The following is a 14,194-nucleotide window of genomic DNA, read 5'->3' as shown; positions in this document are numbered from 1 at the left end:
CCCTAGAGACATATTGAGGAGCCCCGTTCACCCAAGATTTCGGATGGCTCTGCCGGAGCGTGCCATCCATCATCCTGCTCTCCTTCATAGACTGTCGATGATTTGACCAGGGATATGTCTATGAAGGAGAGCAAGAGTTGCCCCAGTGATCACATTATTCAATGGACCTAAGCGCACTCTGCGTCGCTTTTGTGTTCAATAATCGAATCCCCAAACGCACATTGCGCCTCTTGGTATTCCGAGGGAATGCCTGTTCGAGCGTCACTATAACCACTCAAGCCTCTGTTTGGTCTTGGAGTCCTGGTCGGAGTCTTCGGGAATGGCCTTTGATAGTTCGGAAAAGGACTCGACTGCCTCAGAGTGAAGAGCGTTCAAGTTGATCTCGGCGGAGCTCTCACGGAGTAATAAGAAAGCGGGCTGGGTATCTCAAAGTTCACCGCCATCCCACTATTTGCTGATTGGCATCTGGGTCATCAATTGACCGGATCAGCGTGTTTGTAACATTGGACTACGCTTATTGGTGGAAGTTGCAGTCGTGTAATGGACGTTCTCTCCATCTTCGGTCTTTGATTCGTAAGCCTCATCAAGAGCAGAGTTAGAACCCGACAGATGCTCAATCTTAATATTCCTCTCTTTCATTGTCGGACGGGGAATAATTCTAGACAGCACGATTTGAATTGATTCTCTTGTAGTTCTCCTGTATCTAAGCGGGAGTTAGAATCATCTCCCAAATGAATCCAGCCAGGAAAAACTTACCTTGGCTTCATTGTCTGGGGGGTTCATACGAGCAAGCAATTTATGAGGATCATATTCCAAATAAGGTAGTCACCAGTCTTGACCTCAGCCCAAAATGAAGTAGGGGTCAATGGCTATGAAGATGTGACTACATGGTCTGCCAAGTCTGACATCATGTCGATCACGTCTGCCACATCCATTGTCTCGAAAGTGACAGCAATCTAGCAACGCGTGATATTGTTGTGGTAATGTCCCAGGAGCTGTCCAGTATGTCCGCTGTCCTTCTCATTCTCTGGTAGCTAGTAGAAGGAGCCTCCGCAAGGTCTTTGTGCAGTAGTTCAGAAGAAACGAGAGGGCCTTTCGGGATCCCAGCCACCGCTATCGTCTCCGGGTTCAATTACGCTCCCGTGGAATGTCCTAGTCCACAAGTTGACGATGTTCCAGTCTAGCTCTTGATGGATCAAGAAGAGCTCGCAACTGTCTAAAAGTTAGTGTGATTATCTTGAAGAGTAGTAGTGAACTCACTGGTTAGCTAAAGCGGAGTCTCATCCCAAGACTTCAGACTCCGGTATGGGTTTTCCACAAGAAACTTGCTTCAGTGTTATCCAGCGGTGACAGGATGTATCTTTGGTCTCGTTTGATGATTGAAGACAAATCAGTTAATTACCTTCGCGGCAAACCCGACACTTGGAAATGATCAACTTAGGTAGGGTCTTTGACTGGACTGTTGATTGTGCCTGCTGTGCTTGCTGTGCCTGCCTAGGAAAGCAGGAGAAGGAGAGAGGGGTGATGATTGTGCCTAGGAGGCAACATAGTCAAGCTTAAAGGCGAGATGTGAGGAGGAGAAGCAGAGGGTGTGATGAGGGTAGAACAAGAAGACAACAAATTAAGAAAGTAGACCAACTTTGTGCGATGACTGCTCGCTTCGTTGAGTACTATCACGTGCATAGTGGCTGGGGTATAGGAAGGAGTCACCGGCTTCGCAGGCAATACCTAGTTTGCTTCTTTCCCAAGCCTTTCAACACCAAGAAGGTCTATCTCCCACAAAGACCTCTCCTTTATCACTTAGGCGTCTCCCATTACCGCCTGCCATTTCCTTTACCGTCCCATAATTTCCAATATCCCTTTCGTCCCAAGCACCTCCCATGTCACATCCTTCTTCTCCCCACAGCACCGCCCTAGGAAGTTGAGCCCTCGTCTCGCGTTGAGGAGGTTTTCTGCAGATCAGTCGTAAGTCTGAACCTCTTTGCCTAGCAAAAGGCAATATGTTTAGTCAAATGGTAACAAGCCCTTTACGCCGAAGTGCAAAGAGCCTTCTGTTCTCGCCTTCAGGTCCGCCTCCTCTGCTCATGGCGAGGCTAATACAAACTTTTTCTTCTGCAAGCATCCAAATTTTGTTTGTTTTCCTCTGATTATTCACAATCTCCCTTCCCGCAATCGCTTTTGGTTTGGGGGTTGGTCTTCCGTCCGATCTCGCTTTGCCCCTTTCTGCGCTTCGCCTTTCATAAAGGCTGACGCTATACATCCAAGCACTTCCTGATCTGTTAGTCTTCGCATTTTGTTGCAATCTCTTTATTAAAGACAAAATTTATCTGCTATGTTGGTTTCTCGTCCGACAGTTACTGACAATTTGACAGCAGTTGGCATGGTGAATTTGAAGGGACGAAAGTCGGCCGCTCTCCAGCTACAACCGAGCTTGTTCGGTGCTCCCTGCAAAGCTTCTCTCGTCACCCAATATTCAAGCATACAACTCCTGACAGAATCAACCAGATATCTAAGATAGACACCAAGAATCGTTGCCTTCCACTGACCAGAAATCGGAGTTATATTATTGGCATCCGGCGAGACTGCCTCCTTCAAGGTGCAAGACGCCCCCACAAGGCCATGCTATTCGTTAAGTTATGTCAATCACCAGAAAAGTATGTCGAAGCCATTGCCGTATTTCTCTCTTCCTAGAGTTAACCAACAATTGGAGGCATCTAGAATGATGAAGACTCAACTGTTTTGTGTCGAAGGCATTTGACCAGCATCCGACAGGGTATATAAGACCCATTCCACTCCACCCCCCTCCCTCCTTCTCGGACATGAACATTTGTTGACTTGAATCAGGGATCTGAACCTGGAGAAGTCTCTTCATCCGAATCTGCGAAGATAACCCACTGTGCCAACCTCATTATGGCGGGACCCATTGTCCTGTCAAACCTCAAATGCCTTCCTACCCGTTGGCGCCACGAGACCGCATCAGGAACGACTACCTGCGGAATCCACTGTTAGTTGCTTGCGGGGTCATGCGAGGAGATGCATCTGTCATTGCAGAAGGCTAGGCAGTGAGTGTCGCCCTCTTTGCAAGTTCTACTGAGATCGTTCATCCAACACTCGGAGCCTTCCAAGAACCTCGACGAGATGCTTCAAAAATATAAGGAGAAGGTTGGTGAGGTCTTTCAAGAGCCAAAGCAGAATCTTGATGACATGTTAAGTCGGGCACAGGACCGGTTTGCCAAAGTCACCCTATGAAAGAAGAGCCATGGTGACCTTTGTTCCATTGGGATTCGTGCTTCTTTTGATATCACAGAGTCTGTTCCAGGAGCCCGACAACAAGATTGCCACTTTGGACTACAAAAATCACTCCACCAACTAAGAGCGGCCATGTATCATTACCTACTGTCCACAATTCCACAATACGGCCCCAGAACCAGGGCATGGATCCTCCACCTGGGCAACCCATGGAGCAACAAGAGTGCCCAGATGGCGGTTCTCCTGCTCCGTTCCCTCAGCAAGGAGGAGTTCAACTGTTGAGGGTTTCACAGGCAGCATCTCTAGCGATGCTAATATCTGGACAAGTGGGGATTGTGACAGAGATGATTGGACTCGCCTTGAACGGCGGCAACAGACACTCTGTCAGGAATTAGCACATCTCAACAAATATGGCAGATCCATCCATATTCCATTGAGCAACTGAGCAATGGTAAGCAAGGAGTCGGGAAATGTCGTTCCACCAACTAACTAACATCTTGGCTCTTAAGCATTTGCCTATTTCCAACTCTTTCCGATGGTCCAGCCTCAAGCCCACCTTCCAGCTCATATTCCTTATTCCTTGATACCAGCTGTTGGACCGATCCCTGTCTATTGTGGCTGGAGCCGCCACAGGGGGCTCCCTTGCGGACAGGAGTAGCACGTACCTTAGACCAGCAGAACTTACCGACATCTTACAACGCGTTACCTACGTTTGGGTGAGGGACTGTACCCGGGATAGGGGGATGCCCAGGTCTTGGTCTTCGGAACGCGCCTTGTACAAGCTATTCAAGCCCCGCTTGGATAGCAAGATGAAGCGCTGGCCTCAGCAGGACGGTGACAAGGTTCAGACCATTGGTTTCAAGCTGGCTGGCATGGGTCAGAAGGATGGTTACGACGCCGGTAGTGAAGGCAGTAGCGAGAACCTGGAAGACACCTAAGGGTGGCAAGAAGGCTCTTGCTCTTTTCCTCACTCAGTCTAAGACGCCTTGCAGATCAGAGCCAACGTCAAATTCAGCAAGCAGGTCAAGAATAAGTCAAATTCTGTTTCATGGAGGCACAAATTGACTGTTTGATTAGCTTTCTGAGGTTAGTCTTCCTCCCCGACTCTCTTTCCCTTTCCCTTCATTTACACTCCCAGTTTTTCCACCTCAAATTGAGAACGAGAGAGAGAGAGAGAGAGCAAAAAAGCTAAAAACATTCCTAATAGTATATCCAGCTTTTTGGCGCTACGAGATTGACTTCTATGGAGGTGGAGAACTGAGCTCATGGTCCACTAGCGAGAATGCTCAAAAGAACTACGAAGCAACCTCTAGCTTCCAATGTCCTTCAATAATGTCGCTCCTGATACACTAGATTGATTAGCTTCTTTCACTAAAGTCTATCCTCGTCCCTGGTCAAGCTATCGACAACTCTATGAAGGAACAGCCACTTCAAACTGCGAGAATATCGCTCTCACTCTCATCCCACGGGTACGCCTCAACCCCCCCCTCGAGTTTTGATCTTGACCTCAAACTGACTCTACCCTTGAAGCTCGATATTCTCTGCCTTCTCCCATGCTTTACGCGAGATACAAAGACCATCCTGAATTCTCCAGGCACCACGAACTCAATACCACCTCCGCTGTATTGAAGCTCCAAAACTTCATTGCCAAAGGTTTTCAAGGTGGAGCTGCAGCATATTGGCAAAGTCTACCGTCTCTCCTCACGCACCTACCTCGCGCTCTTCATCCTACAGAGATTAAAGCCTCACTAGACTTCTTTTCAGCCCTTGGAGATGGAATCAACAGCGGAGTAGAGCACAGAAATTGCACCCAATCACACCACAAGCTATTGACTTTTCTTCTTTTTAGACAAAGAGCACAAGGAGGGAGTCCCTCAACAAGCCAACATGCCCTCTGCTCATACTCCTCCAAGACCATCGCGTCTCCGTCGACTCTCTTCCTTCCTCCCCTGGATCAGCACGCAACCTTAGCTGCAAGAAGATGTTCTGCGAAAGCCTGTTCCACGGAAACACCTCCCCTCACAATTCGAAGCACATCCCACAAGCGTTCCAGCGCAACTTGCTCCAGCAGTCCCTGCTTCCGAACCTTCAAGCAGCCAGTCGCGCTCGCTCCTACCTCGAATTGCCTCCAGTAGTCCAACGTCTGCCCTCTTTCCGCAGACGAATTCTTACTTCCTTCAATCAACACACAATCTAAGTCTCCATTGCTGAGCAACTCGCACCCAAGCAGGCTTTAATCCCTGGCCTTGACAAGACATGGAGGCGAGAAACAGCAACACTTCAAATTGTGCTTTGCCGCGCGTGCAAGCCATCCCAGAAGGCTTTGACCAAGGCTCATGGAATGATGTGATCGTTAGGATCGATAGTGCGTTAAGATCGATTGTGTATCATCGCGCCATGAGACGGGCGGCGTCGTAGGCACTTACCTTTGACACCTCATTGATGCCTCTTCCTGTATTACGCAGGGACCATACGTGATGGAAGACCGTTTCTGTTTCCGTTTTGTATCAACACAAGAAGTGAGGGTGGAGGAAGCAGGAGAAGTTTTTGGAACTAGTTACTACCATGTAGAGTATCTAAAGCTGGTGCAATATGTTGATACCTGCCGCTATGCTGTCTGGAAACAGTTTCAACAGTATGCAAGACGTGCGAACGTAGCTAGCTCCCTCGGCGTACTGATGGATGAAAACCATTGATTTCGAAGGAACGGATTGCACGTGGGTATTTTGGGGACACTTGTCCCCCCTATTTCTAGCGGATCCAGTGAGGATAAACACCCAAACACCCTATCTATATTTTCTCAGAGCCACCACACCTGCTATCTTGCAGAAAGCTTGACCAACCTAATCCAAATAGCTTCAGTGTCAACAATCCCACAACACTCTAATGAGCAGCCGTTTTTGGCTGCATCACGACTGAGTAAAGCAGAGCTTGCGCAATAATGAGCCCGGAAACAGCGAACTCAACTAGGATCGTAGTGGCGAAGATCTTAGCGTAGATCTTGACGATCCTGACCCAAGATGCGCGAGAGAACGTCCGCCATGCGTGGATCCATGACATGAAGCCCATCTGCTCCGCCTTCTGTGACCGGATCGACGAATCAAGCGGAACCAGTGTGCTAGCATCATCAGGGAGCACTAGAGAAAAGTTTTGGTCAGCTTTCGCACTTTGCTCGTACGAAAAATAGTGAGTAGAAGCATGAGCGTTTGAGTTTTGTCTTGAGCGGAAATGAGAACAAAACTGCTCGGGAGAAATTTCTTTGGACAAGGGAAGGGGTGCTCATACTGCTGGCCCGTGTCCGGGTCAAGATGACTTCTGTCGGGACCAGGAGGAAGGTGTATAGCGTGAAGAAGAGCACCATGACCACAGAGAGCCTCAGGAGGCTCTCGTTGTGAGCGAACCGGGGGATGACGCCCAGAGAGTCAAAACTGCCCGTCCTTGGACCAAGAGGCAGAAACGCGACGGCGTTGATGATCTCTATTACTACAGCCTCGGCGACAAGAGGGATAGCTGTGGCCTTGAAGATCGCAAGGTAGCTGGGTAACTTTTTCCAGAGGCGTCCATCCCGCTGCGTGGACACGGCGGCGTGGGTCCATGCTGTCTCGACCTTGGTTGCTGCGAGAGAGGCGATGATGGAGGAGGCGAGATATGGCAAGTACGGGACTGAGCTGAGGCAAGCAAAAACCATAACTACGACGCAGTTGGACAGGAACTGCCATCTGAAGGCTTTGAAGAGACCACCGCCACTTGCGCGGAGGAGGCGGAGAGTGGCGAGGAGCCCGGAGGTTACTGGTTGAGACGGGGTAGAAGGGATACCTGCTGTCTCGTCTGGCATGAGCGTTACTGAGGATCCTTTTCCATCAAGTGAATTGTCGGTCTCGATGGTCGTGTCTTTCGAATTGCTGCCCGCGTCGACCTTCCCATCCTCATCGATATCAACTTCCTTCCCGGAGACAAGCTCATAGTCAGGAGGGGAATCAGCGTCCTCAACGATTGCAAGCGTTGGGTAGAGCCTAGTGAGTGTATACACGAGCTGTAAAATTGTGAGTTAACGTGGTCGAGATTCGAGACGCGTGTTGTAGTTTGTGGAAATTACTCACGATGAAAAACACCGGTACGAAGAGTGCGATGTTGATCACAACCCATACAAAGAGCAATACCGTAGACAAGACCTGATGTTTCTCGGAATCTCGTCTGGTGATTGCATTCCAGGCGACGCTCTCATGTGGGGTGCTGTCTCGAGAGGCGATCAGAGAGTGGAGACCACGTGTGATGAGAAGGGAAGCCATGATCGAGAGCTGTGAAAAGGTGTCTATCAGTAATCAGGGAATCGATGTTCGAGACCACGAAGAAGAAGAAGAAGAAGAAGAAGAAGAAGAAGAAGAAGAGGTAGAGCTGGTGATTGACTTATGTGGTAGATTGTGGGGAGGCGCAGTCGATGTTGGTTGTTGGTTCTTGGCATGCTCTGAGCCTGGCTGTGCCGCAACAGGCTCTGGCGGATAATGTTCAGGGCACCAGGTACAAGCGAACTCCGAATCGGCACTGGAGTGGCTCGCTAAATGGAGGATTCGGTGACGAATTCTTCGGTGAAACAACAGCATGGGGTTGTCCATTTCGAAGGCCATTCAGCAAATCCCGAAATAGGCGCATCTAACGTACAGCACATATATCCATCAGCCGAGACCACCATAATCAAGCAAGGAGCCAAGAATGCTGTGTTCTTCCAATAGACTGTACAGAAACAAATCCAGGAATGATAGAAGCCTCGCAATTTCGAAAAGTTCTAGAGCTGCAGCGGAAATGTTAATTTGAGTTACGGGTTAGACTTTTGGTAAAAGCACTACTCTTCCAGCGCAGAGTACGAGCAATTGCCGCTGGTCATCTCCCCGTACGGAATGGGAAATAGAGAAATAGAGAGAGAGAGAGAGGGAAGGAAAGTTTAGAAACTGTGCCACCTGGTGTAGTTACGTCGCCAGGGGCATTGTACTGGTCAAGGGTATAGATATCAATACGATTCATCAAAGGAAAGAAAAGCACAGAGTAAACTGAATACAATTAAGATTCATATTGTAAAATCGCTTTTGTGAATATTAAGGAGATATTAAGTCTCGCCAGTCTTCACTTGGTGATCTGTCGTGGACACACTTGCGGTACCTCGAACGTACACCTCCCGAAATTGGGACCCTTGCAAAGTTCCTATGAAGGGGATGAAAGACAAACATTTTACCTGCCTATGTAAGAAACTCTTTCCACTACCAGTGGCTTCGGGGTAGAGTTATCCCGAGCTTACCTGTATTATCCAAGTGCGCCTTTTGTGCACCCAAGGGCGTAGCAAATCCTAGGGAGTGTGAACCTCTCAAGTCAAAACCAGTGCCGCCCCATCCAAGCCAAAACACCCACAACTTCAAGATGCCCACCCCCACCCCTCCGCAAACGAAGAAAAGACTCCTCAAACTCGCAGCCGTTCAAGCCTCCCCCATCTTCCTCAACAAGAAATCCACCACCGAAAAAGTCCTCTCCCTAATTCTCGAAGCAGGGAAAAACAAAGCAGACATCATCGGCTTCCCGGAGACCTTCATCGCAGGATATCCAGGCTGGGTGGAGCTCCTACCTCTCGCCACGGACCCCGCAACCTCTCTCTTCACCAGACTGTTCGCCGAAGCGGTCGAAGTGCCTGGTCCGGAAACCGAGGCGATCGGAGCTGCTTGTGCAGAAGCGGGGATTTATGCGGTGGTGGGGGTCAATGAGAAGAGGGGAGGGACGACGGGGACGTTGTGGAATACGCAGCTTTTCTTTGGACGTGATGGTGAACTGCTGCATAAGCATCAGAAATTCGTTCCTACGAAAGGGGAGAGGGTGATTCACGCCCCTGGGACAACTGGGTCTAAGTGTTCGATGGTAACGGAGTTTGGCTGCGTAAGCAGCCTGATATGCGGTGAGAACGGGAATCCCCTTGCGCAGTACTGTGTTGGGTTGGAGTATCCAGTTGTGCATGTTGCGTCCTGGCCAAGCCATTTTACGCCTGGGGGGAGTGTGAGGGATGCGAGTTTGTTATATACGAAGGCTTTAGCTAGCTCGTTGGGATGTTTTGTGATTAATTCGGTGGCGGTGGTGGATGAGGGTGCTGTCCTGGCTTATGGTGTGAATGAGGAGGCGAGAGGGTTTCTGGAGAAAGAGAGGGAGAAGAGGGGGGCGACGATTGTGGGGCCGTGGGGGGTGGTGCTTGCTGATGGGGCAGGTAAGGAGAATAAGGGCGAGGAGATTGTATATGCTGAGGTTGATAGAGAGGAGTTGGTGAGATTTAAATATGTGTTGGTGAGTTGATACTTAGGGATAGTTTGAGGAGGGAATGCTCACGGTGGATAGGATTATGCTGGCCATTACAACAGGCCGGAGATCTTTGCGCATCATTTCAAAGAGTTTTTGTAATCGTGACATGTGGAAGTTAGAAGCTTGAGAAGACTGGTCGAATAGATGAGGAGTCGTGCTGCGCAGCTAGTCAAAGGAGACCAAGAGAACATTGAAGTCTTAGATCCTCAAGACAATATCTTCACACCTAGCGAGACTTCTCGCTTCACGACTATAGGAGTCTCCACTTCCTATTTCGCTATGTTCACATTCTCACACATCCTTTATAGTCGGCTGACCGGACGATACAAAAAGCTTCTCAGACGGCACAGGATCCTGTTGGTCTGAGCACTGGCCTATGCATATCCCACTTGCTGTCAGCGTCCTTCATGTTCGTGGAAACATCCGCGTGTTGACCACTTCTTGCTATCGAGGAAGTCTACATTGACAGAAACTGGATGATCTGTAAATTGCCCAGATGACACAGAAATCCTGCCGTCTGAGCTTCTCCCGAATATTGTCCCGCTAGCTACGAAGTCGTCCCAGCATCACTCGAGCGACTGTCAACCCCCTTTCTCTTGTCGAACTTGTGATAGAGCTCGCTATTAAAGAAGACCCCGTACAAGAGCAGGGGGTTATTGAAGACGGCTTAAATAATTTAGCAATGATCGCTCTCTATAACGCCTTCCAAACTCCTCTCCTTTGTAGCTTCGGTGCGAATGCCAGGTATATCGTAACTACATTGGTGGCAAGGAGAGCTTGTAGAGGGGAATAATATACGGCAGGGATGGTACTTTGCAGATCCAGTCAGCTTCTAAATGCCGATATGCAACAAAGGATCAAGAAGGAAGTGCAATTGGTCACTGGAATAGATAGCTGGGGGCTGTGCGACATGCAACACAAGGCGGAGATCTTCGGGTGCGATCTGCAACGAAGCTTGGCGTACACGTGACCTTTACTCGAGCTTGTGCTTGAAATGGAAATACTTCTGGGATCTGAGTGCAGGTTTGAACTATGGTGTGCAGTACTTGAAACAGTGATAAAAGACACTCTCGCTCCGAGAGTCGGAGTTGATAAGAGAGTTCAGAAATAATCACGTGATTAGGCTTTGGCATCCAACCTGATGTCGAGATTCGATGACCAGAGAGCCATTCGAAGATTGCTTAACTCCCTTTGTCATGTGAGGACCATTTATTGAGTGATCAGAGAACTCTTGTAGTCAGCCGACCTGCGTTACTCATACTTTTATTCATATTAAGAGCCCTGTGAGCACTAGCTTCTCACCTTGACAGCTATATTGAATTGTAATCTTCGTGCAACCACTCTCAATGAATCATAAATGCTGTCAAATGGCGTAAGTGTGGCCGTGACCCCCAAAATAACGTGGTTTTGTATCGCTTGATAGTCTCATCTCTCAATACGGGTCAAAGTCAAGATAAACTGCATCCGAAATATCCTGACACCTCGTCAGCATATTCGTCTCAACACGCGCGATACCCACTCATCCTCTCTCTGGAAACTTTGAGTGCTTGTGTATAAGGAGTAAGGAGTAGTGAGAAAATTCGTCATTGGCTTCTCAAAAACTTGAGGTGCGTCTGAGTAGGTTACGAGTGAGTGAGACCGCGCAACTTTTGCGTCAGTTCTCCACATTGAGACGTGCAAAACAAACGCTAAAAGATGTGTGTGTGTACTTAGTTTGTGTATGCAAAGGAAGCAACGGCAGTTGACGGGATGATGAGGCGAGGGAGAGAAAGACAACGAGAGGAAGTGAGATCCAGATTTAGATCCGAAACAGTGCCAGCGCAACATCTGGTCATCCCCACAATTCCTTCGAATCCTCCCGACCTAGCACAACCTAACACGCTTGAGGGAAGCCTCCGAGTGCGAGAAGTATTATTTTGAGCTCGTGCATAACTAATGCAGTGAACTCCATTACCAATTGCCATGACCACTGCAAGGGTCACGTGCAGGCTTCAGTCCGGCCATAAGACCACCAACTGGCGCGCGTTTGAAGCCCTTCCCCTCTTCAAACGGAGTTCAGAAGTTTTAGCTGGAAAAACCCCACATTCCGGGTTGGAGATTCTGCTTCCCCGGATAGGTCAATGACTCGTTTAGCGCAGATAGATGCTAGGCTGAGACATCTCGAGCGATTTTGGAAGGCAGGGAGGGGAAGAGGGTTAGCTTCCAAGGGGCTTAGGGCGATCGATTGTCGTGTGATGCATCATTTGTCGATGTCTGTCTTGGGGTGGGAGAGTGATGGAAAAGTAAAGTCGCCCGTTTGAGCATGCGGGTGGCCCCACCATGAGCAGAAGGGGAGCGCTGTATGGCATTTCTTGGAGACAGCAGCTTGGGGGTGCTAACGCACAGGAGGAGAGCCCGATACGATGACCCGTTTTCCGGCCTGGTGACTGGCACGCGGAGAATTGGGCTGGCCGCATGCATGCTCGTGAGTGGTTGCGATTTGGGGTGAGACGGACGGCAGGTTTTGGTGGGACGGGTGCTGGGTGCTGGGTGCTGGGTGGATGTTGACGGTACCTTGAACGTGCTTGCAGGCGAGGAGGTGAGTGTGGTGATCTCTACCCAGTGAGAGAAGGAGCTGTGAGGACTGCTTAGAGGTCGAGGTCACGGTGGAGGGGTCGTCATGTAGGTGCTGGGTTGAACTGTTGCGAGAGAGAGCTTTGGCTGGGGTGGACGGATTGCGATAGGTCGAGGAAAGCGGTGTGAGGAGGGATTGCTTCCGCAGGTATGGATGGTGGTGTGTGGGATACGGAGAGGGTAGCTGGCTTTTGTTTCTCTGTGTGGTGCATGCCAAAGTTATATGCCAGGGGGTTACCTCCTCGGGCTCCGGTTGCTTCGGTCACAGGGTCGGGTGGCAAATTTCTTCATTCGCCAGCCTCGGCGCAGTGCAACAGGGCAGGCCTTGGTTGCACAGAAAGAACCTTCGAGGAACACATCTGCAGCTGCAGCGGCGGCGAGGGTTTGTCAACAGCACCAGCACCAGCAGCAGCACCAGCACGGCTGACGGCACACCAATCTGGCATCCTGGTGCATCGGAAGGGCAAGATGGTCCGAATCCAGCAGCGCGCCTCAGATCTCGATACATCTGACTACCAGACCCCCCCATCCCCGTCTGATGCGTGGATGCATCCAAGTAAGGTATGCATTCCAGATATTGAGATATGCCGCCGCCGTGCATCCAGAGTCAAGACAGCATTTCTGCCCCGACACACAGCTCTGGCGTTACAAATGAAGTGTTGAGTTGACGATGGATAAGCATCCGCGAAGGCCTAATCTGGGTAATTGGCTTGATCACCCTGCAGCTGATGGCTAGGGCTCTAATGACGCGCAAATCGTTCCATCGCGGGTGATCCAGAAATGATCCGATCCAACACGCTACATTGGTCAGAGAGCTCCAGTGTCGCTAGGCAAGACTTGGTGTCTGTTTGGGAAAAGGGCGGCAGAGGCAGAAACCACAATGCAGCCTTGCAAAACGTAGACGCGCAAGGTGCCAAGACATCTGCAAATCTGAATTGACTGGCACACAAGATGGGCACATGTGCTCTTTATTCCCACCGGCAGTGATGCCGCTGGTGTGGGTGGAGGGAGAGAGAAGGGAGGAAGGGAGGAAGGGGAGGAAGGAAGAAAGTATGAGAGCAGAAGCGGGAGCATACCCGAGTACCACTGGCCAGGAGAGCTGCGGCTGCGAAGGTTGATTATTATTGTGCTCCATCATGCTCTCGGCCAAGTCAATTTGTGCAGGCAGGCAGGCAGCGCTGGTTCGTTCCTTGAATCTCTCGCGCCTCGTCAGCGCCATCCCAAAACAATTGCAGCAGTGCAGCAGTGCAGCACGCAGCTGGCATCGTCAGTGGCTCCCGCCAGGAGGGCAACAGCGTGGGCAGCGTGGGCAGCGTGGGCGCATGGGCAGCATGGGCAGCATGGCAGCGTGGGCAGTGCAGTGGCCGGTTCCCTAAGTGACTGACGGGACTTACTGAAGTGACTCCTTGACTGGGGGCTTGTTTGGACGCTGCACCTTCCGTTGGCGCATGCGGGGCCTGTGATTGGTCCAGCTTCTACCGCGAGCCCACCTCATCCCCGCTTTGTGGCCCGTCGCTTCGCGTGTTCGGAAAGGCAAATCAAGCAAAGCAGTCGAGAAACTTGAAGGGTCCTGAATAATAATTCCTTCGACGACAAACTATTTTGCTGCACGCCCACGCTCACGACAACTCGACTTCAACCATTGCGCCCCCCCCCCCAGGGTCCCGTGCGGCTGCTGGTCCTGCCTCTCGACACGATACACGGAGCTGGGTGTGCTTCTCCTTCGCTGGAGCAAGTCTCCCCTCCACCAAACGGCTCCGCTCTGCAGCATCAGCGCTTACACCACAACAGACGGAGACATCAGCATCAATCACCATGATGTCTCTCGCCAGCACAAGTTGCTAGTCCGTGGCTCTCCGCCGGACAGCACAGCTGGGCCCGAAGTCAAGTACGGTCCCAAACTTGCAGCCCACGATAACGGATAACAAGAGGCACGCTCACGCATGGTCCCAATGGTTGCTTAGTCTGGAGGGCAATTCGACAACCACACCACAAGACACGG

The 14,194-nt window shown here is 50.4% G+C and overlaps 4 protein-coding genes across 4 annotated transcripts; 3 read left to right on the top strand and 1 right to left on the bottom strand.

Annotated features, from left to right (window-relative positions):
• Window positions 1-3,138: 3,138 nt before the first annotated feature.
• Window positions 3,139-4,187, top strand: K444DRAFT_633084 (uncharacterized protein; the record flags this gene model as incomplete). The annotated part of the gene is made up of 3 exons (XM_024883569.1): window positions 3,139-3,227; window positions 3,308-3,632; window positions 3,840-4,187. 3 exons carry the CDS (start codon window positions 3,139-3,141, stop codon window positions 4,185-4,187), a joined length of 762 nt encoding a protein of 253 aa, XP_024733612.1.
• Window positions 4,188-4,460: 273 nt separating this feature from the next.
• Window positions 4,461-5,555, top strand: K444DRAFT_71555 (uncharacterized protein). The gene has a single exon (XM_024888354.1). The coding sequence runs from the start codon at window positions 4,803-4,805 to the stop codon at window positions 5,382-5,384; it is 582 nt and encodes a 193-aa protein (XP_024733611.1). The 5' UTR covers window positions 4,461-4,802; the 3' UTR covers window positions 5,385-5,555.
• Window positions 5,556-6,132: 577 nt separating this feature from the next.
• On the bottom strand, window positions 6,133-7,538 carry K444DRAFT_633083 (uncharacterized protein; the record flags this gene model as incomplete). The annotated part of the gene is made up of 3 exons (XM_024883568.1): window positions 6,133-6,386; window positions 6,535-7,282; window positions 7,350-7,538. The coding sequence occupies 3 exons, from the start codon at window positions 7,536-7,538 to the stop codon at window positions 6,133-6,135; spliced, it is 1,191 nt and encodes a 396-aa protein (XP_024733610.1).
• A 940-nt stretch (window positions 7,539-8,478) lies between these two features.
• Window positions 8,479-9,802, top strand: K444DRAFT_567469 (nitrilase/cyanide hydratase and apolipo protein N-acyltransferase). The gene is made up of 2 exons (XM_024877169.1): window positions 8,479-9,564; window positions 9,616-9,802. The coding sequence occupies exons 1-2, from the start codon at window positions 8,659-8,661 to the stop codon at window positions 9,676-9,678; spliced, it is 969 nt and encodes a 322-aa protein (XP_024733609.1). The 5' UTR covers window positions 8,479-8,658; the 3' UTR covers window positions 9,679-9,802.
• The last annotated feature ends 4,392 nt before the right edge of the window (window positions 9,803-14,194 follow it).

This window comes from Hyaloscypha bicolor (assembly GCF_002865645.1).
Source record: "Hyaloscypha bicolor E unplaced genomic scaffold K444scaffold_118, whole genome shotgun sequence".
NCBI lineage: Eukaryota > Fungi > Ascomycota > Leotiomycetes > Helotiales > Hyaloscyphaceae > Hyaloscypha > Hyaloscypha bicolor.
The sequence above is the reverse complement of the archived record's forward strand: the minus strand, read 5'-3'. Positions and strand labels throughout refer to the sequence as shown.

Excerpts from the sequence above, each read along its gene's own strand:
- K444DRAFT_71555 (XM_024888354.1), top strand. The coding sequence starts at position 4,803 with ATGCTTTACGCGAGATACAAAGACCATCCTGAATTCTCCAGGCACCAC.
- K444DRAFT_567469 (XM_024877169.1), top strand. The coding sequence starts at position 8,659 with ATGCCCACCCCCACCCCTCCGCAAACGAAGAAAAGACTCCTCAAACTC. Across the intron at positions 9,565-9,615 it reads TGAGATTTAAATATGTGTTG|GATTATGCTGGCCATTACAA; the intron begins GTGAGTTGATAC and ends CACGGTGGATAG.